General features: G+C 33.0%; 1 protein-coding gene across 1 annotated transcript; it reads left to right on the plus strand.

Annotated features, from left to right (window-relative positions):
• The first annotated feature begins 10,997 nt into the window (after positions 1–10,997).
• Positions 10,998–12,782, plus strand: LOC112796938 (uncharacterized). The gene is made up of 2 exons (XM_025839620.2): positions 10,998–11,540; positions 12,430–12,782. Exons 1-2 carry the CDS (start codon positions 11,269–11,271, stop codon positions 12,566–12,568), a joined length of 411 nt encoding a protein of 136 aa, XP_025695405.1. The 5' UTR covers positions 10,998–11,268; the 3' UTR covers positions 12,569–12,782.

Consider the following 12,782-nt stretch of genomic DNA (forward strand, 5'->3'; position numbering starts at 1 on the left):
GAGGAGTTAAGAACGAAACCAAAAGAGTTGAGTTAGTGAATTAGAGGAAGATGAACAAAATGTGTAGTAATGTATGAATGAGATTGATAATGGGATTGAGAATGAAATTGATAATAAGGTTCGGAATGAGATTGTTAATGAGATGGACAATGAGATGGATAATGAAAAATGGTAATGATAATGAAATTGATATTGAAAATGATTCTATTGATATATATACCTGCCTGGGTAGATGCAGTGGTGATGATCCACTTGCTCTGGGTTTGGTTTGAGTCTCCTAGGGTAGATGCAGTGGTTCACCCCCACTTGCTACTTGTTGAGAATGATATGTGATTTAAAAATTTATCTGATCCCCGAATTTCCCTGGGTAGATGTAGCGGGTCGGCTCCACTTGCTCTAAATTGAGATTTGAGATTCTGTTGACCCTCCGTCACAAGATGTGGCCGAAAACTTATACCTTTACGAATGGTTCCCCCAATGCATTTGATATATGAATATGAATTTTTGAAATTAGGGATGCGCGCACACAGGAACTGTCTAAGGTTGGCTACCGGACATGTCGGGTTTGGCTGTGTAACTGACAGATGAGCTCATTAGGCACAGGACAGACATGCATTATTTACATTTGTGTGTATTGTTTGGGTTTGAATGTTGTTTTTGGTTTGCCTAATTGAGTAATTGCATCTGTTTGTTCTAATTTCTCTATTTGTACTCTCTATTTGCGTTTACTTTGCATTGTTTTATCTGTGTTTGACAACCGAGAGATCCCTCATGCTGGCGGTGGTGACGCTGAGGGTTGTTTTCAATATATGGTGTTGGAGGTTGAGGCAGGATGGACTAAGTGTTGCTTTATTACTCTAATTTATGTATTAATTGGATATGAGTAAGTGATGTGAGTTGGGTAGGAAGTCCTTAGGTACGCCCTTGGTCTTTTTCATTTCTTTAAACTATTCACCTTACTAATTTGTAAACTTAAGGAGTTTCTTTACGACTTTTCAAAGTAAGTTTTTCCACAAAACATTTCCAAAGGGTTATTTCAAGGATAAACTATTTTATAATGAAACTAATTTTATTTTCAAGTATTTCTTTGCTTTGATGGTATTTCTTTCCCTGTTGAGAACCTGTAAGGATGGTGTTCTTACCCCCTTACATATTTTCTTTTCAATAGCAGGTTCAGGAAGCTTTGACGCTAAGCCACGACCGATCTATAAAGCTTTATTTATATGTGTTGTATTTTTTGTTGTTGGTTTAGTTGAGATTTTGTCCCTTGTCATTTGTTATTTTGACTTTTTAAAGGGACAGAAATTGTATTTTAAGGATAGAATGAATAACGATATATATGTATTATATTATGTGATTATACTTATGTGTTTACATGGTTTAAAGCAAAAATGCTTTTTGATTTCTTAGTTAAAAGTTCAATTTATATTCGCAAAGGTTCAATATTAAATATATATAGTATGAAAATTAAAATATTTGAGGTAGGTAATGCCAGAACTTTTAGTGTGATCATGAGGTGTTAAAAAAAGTTAGGGTGTTACAGAAGACATTTTAAACGTCTTTACATGAGTGCTCACCAAATACAAAAGGCATAGATAAAATTCTCCTCCTTATAAATTTAGTATTAACTATTTACAATTTTCCATATAATATAATGATATGATAGATTTTTTAAATAAATAATTTAATTATTTTATTTATTAATATATATAATTTGCAACTTAATTACCAATTCGCGTCATTTTACATATCTAATTTACACTGTAAACAAATTAAGCTTGCACATATCCATATTTTGCATTGTATGTATCATGTTTCTACACGTGTTATGATTCGGAAGTAGGTTTTGAGTTGCCTCTGCTTGATATTTTTACTAAATCACAAGATACAGGATCCTATACTTGTGAGGATAAGTTAGGTGATTCATTGCTAGTTAGCGAAGAGGTTAGAGCACACTAGCACCGAAAATAGGAGGTGTTCCATCAATTTCCATTTTTATTATGTTGAGCTTAATTGCTATTGGACCCTTCTGTGAGAACTCGGATTTTTTGAACATTAAAATATGAGTTATTTGAGATTTTAAAAAAATGTTTTATGAAAGACAAGAAAAAATATTTCGAATGAAAGTTTGAGCACTTGTCTTAAAGGTTTTGGCCCAAAGTTGGGCCAAAGGGCTAAGAACTTGAGTTGGGCCACACTTGAACTCAAGTTCAAGTATATAACCCCACAGTTAATGAAATTTTAGGCACCCTCCTTTATTCCTGAGAGAGAGCAACGTTGGAGAGAAGAGAAGAGAGTAAACCCTAGAGTTCATTATTCATCATCATCTTTAATTGCCCATAACGTTTGTTCTGGAGCTCCGATCGCTGAACTCTCAAGAACCCATCTCTAATTCTCAGTATGTTTCTAATTTTGCATTTGGGTTTGAGATATTGGGAGACTGGTGATTTTGATATTTAGGAGAGGATTAATCTTACGTCCTAGCGGGATTTTTTCCCAAAGTTCCGTTAGAAAAGGTAAGAGAACGTTCCTCCATTGATTTTTTTATATTATATGTGAAGCCTATATTGAAATGTATGAAATTTGGCATTATTAGATTAAATTAATTTAATTGCGAGATTGGTTTGGCATGTGGTGTAAGACTCAGAATTTTCAAAAAATTTCATTATGAGTTAATTTCAATTTATTTATTCATTAAAGACTTTATTTTCAGAAATTATTTTATTAAAAATAACTAAGCCAAGTTTTGATAATTAAACTATAAATTTATTTAATTTAATGATTTTTGAATAATTTTCTAAATTTAAATTATAAATCTTAGTAGTTTTAAAAGAAAAAGAATTTTATATGAATTGATTTAAATAATTGAGATTTTGTAATTTAATACTTTAAATTTTATAAATAAAGAAAATTAATTATATTACCTTATATTTTAAATTAAGAGTACTGAATTGAAAGCTAATTAGTAAATTTGATAATTAAATAATATTTTTAAAATAATTTTAATAGGTTAAATTAGATTTTAAATTAAATATTCTATATCCTAATTTTATTAAAATTTACCAAATTCCAATTTACCCAAAATCCCTAATTTCACAATTTTTCCAAATTAAATCCTAATCCTAAAATCAAATACACAAAACCCTAACTCTAACCTAACCTAGCCAACGCTTCACCGCCACTCACCACTCAAACCCCCCAGCCCCAAACACAATACAGCAGTGGCTGTGAACAAAAGAAAAAAAAAGAGAAATAGAAAGAGATCTGAGATACAGGAGAAGACAAGAGAGAGAGATCGGAGGGAGGAGAGGAGAGTGAGGAAGCCACTGCTAGCTGCGTTGTCGTGGAAGAAAGATGCGACAAAGAGAGAGCGTCCGCAGAGGGTCACCGCCGTTCGCACCGTCAGCTTCGCGCAGAGCAACCATGGCCGTCGAGGGTCCGTCCATGCCGTTGGTGAAGCTTGAACGCTGCTGCAACCACCGCATGTCATCGTCTTCAGATCCGCCGTCGTTGGAGCGGAGCTCGGCCGTCCCTACTATGGGAGTTTATCGCCGGAGGATAGGAGGTGACGCGGGTGGAAGTTACCGCCACTGTTCTGCTCTGCTCACTGAACGGCGCTAAAAAACCATGGCTGCAGTGACTAGAGGACACCCCTACAGCTACCAAACCTCATCTCACTCTAGTTTGGGTTCTGACTCTAGTTCGTTTATGCCGAGTTTTGTTCTTCCAAGTGTCGGAGCCGCCATCTTCTTGGTAAGCTTTAGCCTTGTTTCGGATTTATTTCCTTGTCCATTGAAATCCTTGTTACCTTAAGGGTCGTTGCTTAAATTGTATATGTTCGATGATGGTGTCGCAGTGGATTTTTCCACTACTGGTTGAAGCCTCCACTGTTGGAGCTTGCCGGAGTTAACTGCTGGAGCTACGGCTGTGCTGTACTTAGTTTCTTATTAATGCAGTAAGTTGTTCTTGCTTCGGAACTCTTTTAGTCATTGTTTTGTTATATGTGCCTGAGGTTTTTGTGATGCTATTTTCTATTTGATTGAGTTTTAGTTATTTCATGTTGCGATTAGAGTAGCTATGGTTGCTGCAAAAGTGGTTTGGAACTGCGGTTGTGGCTGCCGTTGTGATGAGCTGAGGGAAAAAGAAATTCAATGCATTTAATTATGCGAATTGCAAATAATTGAGGCAGGATTTTTCTTAAAATTTATTTTATATTACAGAGTTGTTATAATTAGATATTAATATGAAATATATATTTCTATGATTATGTTTGTCTTGTGGATGTAGTTGTTTGCTGGACTAAATTACTGATTGCTTGAGTGGTATGTGGTTGTTGATAAGAAATTGGTTTGTAAGGTTATTGTGTTGATTATTTTGAAGAGTAGTTTTTCTTGGTTTTGGAGTTAATTTGATCATGTAGTTAAATTGATAATGTAAATTAATCGCTTTTGAAAATTTTTTGAATATGAAAATGAATTGATTTTGGAAGCGATTTGGTTTTGAATTAGTTTGATTTTATAAATGATTTAATATTGGAGTTGGTTTGATTTTGAACAATATTAATTATTAAAATTGGTTCGATTTGAAAAAAATTTGATATTAGAACTGGTTGAATTTCGGAAAATGATTGAGATTTGAAAACGGTTGATAAGGGTTTGAGGAAATGGTTGATAAGGGTTTGAAGAATGTTTAGATGGGACCCAAAAAGGGTTTGAGGAATGTTTAGAGGCGATACTGCCGAAATTTTATAAAAATTGAAAGCTTTGTTTGAAGTAATTATTTAAAAGGGTTTGGTTTTAAAGATTATGTTTTAAGTTTGATTTATTTAGAAAAGAATGAATTATGTTTTGAATTGGGATTATTGAGGAGCGGAATGGGAGTATGGATGATGATGATTGAATTTGAATGAAGGATGATAAAGATTGATTTTAAAGTATGATTTTTAAATGAATTTGGAAATGAGATATGAATTGATGATGATAATGAATCAAAAGTAAATGAGACTTACAAAATTGAGACAAATTGTTGACCCTCTGTATGTAAGATGTGACCGAGCACTTTAACTCCCCAGGTTCCCCTATAGGCATGCATATGTGTGTGTGTGTGTGTGTGTGTGTGTGTGTGTGCGCGTGTGTGCGTGTGTGTGTGTGTGTGTGTGTGTGTGTGTGTGTGTGTGTGTGTGTGTGTGTGAATTTAAGCTTGGGGCTTTGTCTCTCCCCATGGATAAGCTTGGGATTTTTTCCATGGATATTATTGAGTTTGGGGATGCGCGTACAGAGGGACTGTCCAATGGTTAGCTACCAGGACATGTCGTGTTGGCTGTATAACTGACAGATAAGCTCATTAGCCATAGGGCAAACATTTATCATATGCATCTATGTGACACTGTTTGGATATGCATATTGTAATTTGTTTGCCTATGTGAATAATTCTATTTAATTGCTAATTGCTATAATTGACATAACTGCTCTTGATTGTGTTTGAACCTCATTACTTGTATTTATGACTGAAATTGGTTGGGTTGTAGTGAATTGGATGTTGATTGAGCTATTTGGACCTGAAGCCATCATTGATTATGAGATGGGTCGGAGGCCGTGAATGATTTGTGTTGTGGTTTAGTAAAGTATGAAATATCAAGCTAGTTCAGCATAGACTTGATGAACCTATATTTGGAATAAGTTGGTCATACATACTGTTAGGAATCTTTTAAGATTCTTTTATCTAAAAAAGGAGTTTGGATTTCTGGTTAATTAACTAGTTTCCTTTAAAAAGTTTTTGAATTTTTTATGGTTAAACCATCGGTTTTCAAAGGATTCTTAAGACCACAATAATCAGTGAGCTTGAAAATGATTTTCCTATTAAATATCTTCTTATGACAATTCTGAAACTCAGTGGTGAGATCGTGTGGTTAGGTTCTCACCCACCTACAGCTTTATCTTTTCAAGAAAAAGAGGAAGAAGCTTACAAAGAGTTTTATTGCATTTTGCTTATACGATATTTTGGTTTAGATATTATTCTTCCCTCGCTATTAATATTATATTGTTGTAAGAGGGATAGGAAAGTTTTATAATGAAATGCATGTATGTATATTTGCAAGTACTTGTATAAGAAGTCTTGTGTGTGTGTGTGAGTAATGTGATTGAATTCTGGTTATATATGCATGTTTGTTTTTTTTTTTAAAAGTATTTTGGTTTTTCAAAGAAATCAGTGATATGATTTCGGGTAAAAGGCTTATATTTTATTATTAAGTATATAAAGTCGTTGACGAATGGATTTTTGACGGTTTAGAATTTCACTAATGAAATCTCGTTGTAAAGTATAGTTTCTAAACCAAACAATAATCCTTTCATACAAAAAGTTGTTTGTCACTAGTACAAACCCCTAGAATTTATAAACCGAAGTACTGGACCTCGGGTCGTCTCTCAAAGGACTTGCAGGGTAGTGTTCTTGTTATTGGTTATGGATTTATTTTATTTTGGGGTTTTAGATGAGAAAAATGAATAGTAAATGGTAAGAAAACTTTATTAACAAAATGGTCTTGGCAAGATTTGGTTGTCAAGGGTCTTCATCATTATCACTAGCCACAAGTATGGTAGTTGCAAGGATTAATCCCACTTAGTCATCCTTAAATCAATTAACAAAGGAAAGTCAAGTGAGTTATATCAATCCTAGTCCATAAGTCCTAGCTTTCCACTAATTGGATTAATGAAGGCTAGAGTTAATGGCTATCAACTAGCAATCAATTGGACACTAGTGACTCAAGAAATCCTAAGTTACCTTCTCAAGCCAAGAACATAAAATCCTACTCTAACATCCTCTCAAGCATTTCATCAAACACTTGGAGGGTAATGAAAGAAAGCATTTTTATTTGTAAGAATAAAAGGAATCAACAACCAACAATTACAAAGAATTAACAAAACAACAATCAACAACATCACAATCACATGAATTATCTCAAATTGCATTATTAAAAGGAAACAAAAGAACAAGAATATCTCAATTACAAAACCTAGAGACAAAATAAGAGAAATTACAACAAGAGGATAGGGATAGAAAGAAGAACCAAAGTGTAGCAATCACCACTTGAAGGTAGAAGTAGAAGGAGACTTGAATTAAACCTAGAACTATGAGATCCTAATCTAACCCTAACTCCTAATCCTAGAGAGAAGTGAGAGCTTCTCTCTCTAAAACTAACTCTAACTCCTAAAACTAAGCTAATGATCAAAAGTACCTAAAGTATATTGATTTCCCTTCAATACTTGACTTAAATAGCATCAGAAATGAGTTGGATTGGGCCCACATGGCTCCTAAAACCGCTGGGGACGATTTCATTAAAGTGGGCCACGGACAGAATCGGCGCGCGCGCGCAAAGTGCGCGTGCGCGCCCCTGAACGCGAAGCAACATATGGCAAAATTTATATCATTTCGAAGCCCCGGATGTTAGCTTTCCAACCCAACTGAAACCGCATCATTTGGACCTCTGTAGCTCAAGTTATGGTCAATTAAGTGCGAAGAGGTTGGCTTGACAGCTTTCCGGTTCTTTCATTTCTTCATGAGTTCTCCAACTTTACATGCTTTTTCTTCATTCCTTTGATCCAATCTTTGCCTCCTAAATCTGAAATCACTTAACAAACATATCAAGGCATCTAATAGAATCAAGGTGAATTAAATTTAGCTATTTTAAGACCTAAAAAGCATGTTTTCACTCTTAAGCACAATTAAAGGAGAATATACAAAACCATGCTAATTCATTGGGTAAATGTGGGAAAAAGGTGATAAAATCTCCTAAATTCAATACAAGATAAACCGTCAAATTGGGGTTTGTCAGTCGTTGTAATACTTCTTGCTATTAGAGTGGCGCAGCCGGAAGCATGACATTCTGAAAGTGAGGGTGTTACATTATGGTATCAAAGCAGTTCATCCTGATTAGAGCCTTAGGAATGGATTGACTATGTTTCATTGCATACTCTGAGTATTTGTCATGTTGTAGGTCTTGTCTAGATAACAAGAATTAGAGCTTTATGCACATGACTGTCTTTTGATTAACGTTGTTAGCTTACCATTGCATAACTGCTGATGTTAAGTCTGGCCAACTTAATATTATTGGTTTATGTATACGAAAAAGTTAACAGGTTATCATAGGTGAAATGGAAGTAATCAGTAACACATATCGAGTGGTTTAGGGACATTAGGAGCTAATTCTCGAGGTTACTCTGTTATGTGTCTTGAAATTCTATTGATAACTTGTAACTTGGTCTTTCATAACATACCTTGAAGTCTTTGTTTGAAATTATCTTCCAACCCTATCCCTTTGTTTATGAGTATTCTCGTTTCATCCTAACTGCATACGCCTATTTAATTTCCTTGGGGTACCTGCCTTTATCTGTTTAAACTCTTCTTCTTGATTCATGTATTCTTGATGTAATTTTGAACTTGTTCGATTCGTCATGCATTGTGAATCCTATTTGAACACTTTGATTTAAGTTTCTTTATCGGAATGTGAGTGGATTTCCTTCCTTGCATCTCTCAATCTGCCTGAATATCCTTCTGAGGTTTTGATTTCAAGAATACACTCAGAATTTTGATTTTAAATCTTTTTAAAGAAATTTTTTATTCTCTCTGAAGAAATTTCAAGTAAATCTTCTCTTGCTTGATTATATCCATAGCCATTCTTCAAATTTGATGAAATTACTTTTGGTCCTTAGCCCAATTAAATTTCATCTTTCAAACTTCACATATTCTATCTTTACCTTAGAAATAGTTTTGACCAAAAACAACTTAATTTTCTTCTGATCCTATTACAATTTTATGCATACCTTTGTTTGGTTATATACCTAAGTATACTCTGATATTCTTGAAAAAAAAATTGTTTCTATTCTAAATAACCCTCACTTTACAAATCTCACGTAACCTATTTCAACCTGAATATGTTTTGAAGTAACGCAAACATTCATACTTTTGTTAATTCTTTTAAAAGTTTATTTCATATTTTCTCTTTTTATAACGTAAGACGATCTTCCACTTAAATTTATTTATTCTTTATGGATATTTCAATCAATTGCCTTCTTAAACATTCTCTTGAACTTTGCAAACGACGTCCTTGACTTTGATCACTCACTTCTTATGAATCTTGTACTTTGATTCAGCTTGAATTCAATTTTAACAAAAGCACAGTTTTCTTCTCATTGTCTCCGTTGAAGTTCTTTAAACTCTCAATACGTTCGCCTCTTATTTGTAAACTACTGTTTGAATCTTTAAGAACGTCTATCCTTGTCATTATACTTCTCTTCATGAATTCTGTACTCTTGACATGACATTGAAATTGTTTTGGTGCGACACCGATCTTTGAATCTTTGAAAATGTTAAGTGCTTCTTTTAATTAGGCAGTATTGGCTTATACGTTCTAATCTTGCCGTGCAATCTGACGTGTCTTTTATCCTTTTTCTTTTCTTGAGGTGTAATTTAGATTTCTTTTCTTTACAATCTGCACCTTATGCATATCTTAATCTGTTTACACTCCTGGTTATGTTAAGACTCTTGTAACACAGTTATTGATCTTATATTCTACCACGAGCTATGAAACCCTTGTAGTAATCAGAATTTGCTCTGTTGCGATGCGTCACTATTGTCTTTAACCATTCTTCTTCTATAAAATCTCATACCTCTTCGATTCAGCTTGAATCTGTTTCAAACTAATACACTGTTTTCTTCTTATTGATCCTATTGAATTTCTTTTATTCAAGAGTTATCCTCAAAGTTGCCAATTGATTTCTTTCTGGCAAAATTCATTGGTTGTGCTTCATTTCCTTGTTTACTTGCAATTTTGTTCATTCTTCCAAATTCTTATGAGTATTGTCTTTGTTGCTTGTCCTTCCTTTCTAAAATCTCATGACCTTCTGAGTGAACTCAAGATATGTGTCAGTATCACGTGCGACCTTTAGATATATCAAGCGATACGTTGGTTCTTATGACACGGTAGGTGGATGCGGAAGGTAAAGCTTGTAAGTGTACAACGCGATAGAGTTTTGTTCATATTAGACTTGTGACCGGTAGTGAGTTTGTGATGTGATTGATGAGGTTTAGGATTGGATCCAAGTCAAGGTGAATCTGGCTTCACCCAGTCTATGTGCACCCTAAGTTAGCGTTTATTTTGAGGTATTGGGATGGAGACTGGAAGATTGAAACTCATTATCATGTTTGTTGGTCCAGAGATTGGTACTAAAATTTCAGTCTCTATCTCTCAAATTTCAGTATTTCAGTACCTCCAAAAAGTAAGAACACAGGGAAATGAAATTTTTTAGGACAGAGATTGAAATTTTAATAATATTTTATACCTAAAATACCCCATATTAATTAATTAATTCCAACTTTATCCTTTATGCAAACTGAATTAGAATTTAATTTTTATCTCAATTTCTGTCTCTCACTTTACATCAAATACAATATTGAGACTTATTTCAGTCTCTGTCTCTCAATCTCTGTCTTTCAATCTCAGTCCCTCATTCTCTGTCTCTCTTCCAAATGCTACTTAATAAGGAGACTAAAAAAAGTATATATGATTTTTTAAATTAATTCTAATATTATGTTATATTAATTAAAAGTTTATTATTTTGTTTTTAATCACATTTGTTGAATTAGGATATAAATCGTCAAAAAAACATGAAAGTAGAATTTATGCATAAATTTAAATTCAAATGAAAATATTAACTTTTCGATAATAAGTATTTTTTTCCCTTCTTTATAAATAGGTGTATCGTAATTTTTTATATAAGATTTATTAAGATTTAAACTTTTTTCTGTCTATACTCAATTTCAGTGTAGCTCAAAAGTATTATAATTTACAGAATCTAAAACTGGATAAAAATTTTAAAAATAGACCTAATATATTATTTAACAAATCCAAGACAAATTTAACTTCACCCAATACATGAACATTCCTACCCAAAAATATGTATTTATTATTGAAATATAAAATGTGCGCCCAAAAACTGGTTTCTGATCTATGGTTGAGATATTTTCAGATTTTACACCATGTCTTATCTACAACACTTAGGAATCGTGAGTCATGAAATAGCCTTATCCAAATCCAAATTCATTTCCGGAAAAATCAATATATAAAAAATAAAAAGAAAAGAGACCGTCTCCTATTGCAAAAGCAATGCTACGTGTCACGCTTACATCCAATAATAGCTCAACCCATCACTTCATAGTTCTGACTTTCCAAACCATAGAAAATTAAATAAAGATCATCGTTGTTCTTGATCAAACATGGCATCGATGATTCCCTTGCAAACCATAATTCCCAGCATTACTAAGATCCCATTTGCAGGAACAAATGGAAATGGAAATGGTAGTGTAGCATTTAGCACCGGTGGAAGGATTCATCATGAGAAGAAGATCAAGAATAAAATTGGATCTTCAGTTGTGGTTTCTGCAGTTGGAGACTTAGCAGCAGATAGCACCACTTACCTTGTTGCTGGTGCCATTGCTGTCGCACTTGTTGGAACTGCTTTCCCCATCGTCTTCTCTCGCAAAGACACGTAATATCTTAATATCTTCAATTCTATTTTATTTTATATTTATATTTTATATACATTTAAAGTTAGGATTTAATTCTAAACAATTACTAGTATTTACTTACATAGTTAATATTAAATTTACATTTATATTTATTTTGAAACTGATTTTATTATAGTAGTGAAAATTGCTTGGGTTCAAGAACAATATTATTAGTTTATGTTTAATTTGTTGTAGTAGTGATACTTGCTTAATTAGATGGCTTATGAGATTTGTTTGTTTGCTTAATTAATTGGATTTACATTCTGAAGTTCTTGGTATTGAGGATGGAGTTTCTTAACGAGATTGGGTTTTAATGTGTTCTCACCATAAATTAATCTTATACACAGATTTAGTTATGCGTTATCAATGTTAATAAAAAGATAGAGAAATTTGACTGGATTACATATGGCTTGCACACATGTAGCAACGCTATATATATAAAAAAGAAATACTTGGTGGATAAATTATTTTTGGTAAAAAATATACATGCAATTGTTTCGTGTAAAATTAATAATTAAAAGTCATTTGATAATAATTTAGTCAAATATATTAAATTATTTAATATTTTTAACTAATAATTTTATATAAAAAACAATTGAATGTGAATTTTTATCATTATTTTTATAACTAAATCTGATCAAAATTTTTTTCTTTTTTTATATTTCTCTTTTTTCTCCTTTTTTCTTTTTTGATTGTTAATCTTTAAGTTGTTAGACCAAGTATTTAATTACTAAAATGACTTAGTCCTTAAAAATAAATAAATGTCTTTCACATTACCTAGCTAGCATGAATGGGTTGGTTGATAATGTAAATTTCTTTTTTACTAAGATATAAAAAAGTAGTTAATAAAATAATTAATTTATGTGGCAGATGTCCAGAATGTGATGGAGCAGGGTTTGTTAGGAAGGCTGGAGCAACATTGAGAGCAAATGCAGCACGTAAGGATCAAGCCCAAATTGTTTGTGCTCGCTGCAATGGTTTGGGCAAACTCAACCAAATTGACAAATAGACACTTATCATTCTTCATGCTCCCTATTTTCTTTACCTCTTGTTTTCTCTGTGCAAGTTGTAACAAAAGATACAAGTTTCTTGGTTGAGAAAACTATCATTCCATACTTTATTGTGCAAGGTTGCGTTACAAATCTAATGCTGTATATGAGATATCATCATATTATATTCCTTGTAATAATTCTTTTGTTATATGCCGAGATCAATTTGGAACA

This window comes from Arachis hypogaea, chromosome 4 (genome assembly GCF_003086295.3).
Source record: "Arachis hypogaea cultivar Tifrunner chromosome 4, arahy.Tifrunner.gnm2.J5K5, whole genome shotgun sequence".
NCBI classification, from domain to species: domain Eukaryota; kingdom Viridiplantae; phylum Streptophyta; class Magnoliopsida; order Fabales; family Fabaceae; genus Arachis; species Arachis hypogaea.

Coding starts and splice junctions, on each gene's coding strand:
- LOC112796938 (XM_025839620.2), top strand. CDS start 11,269: ATGGCATCGATGATTCCCTTGCAAACCATAATTCCCAGCATTACTAAG. Junction 11,541..12,429: donor GTCTTCTCTCGCAAAGACAC/GTAATATCTTAA, acceptor TTTATGTGGCAG/ATGTCCAGAATGTGATGGAG.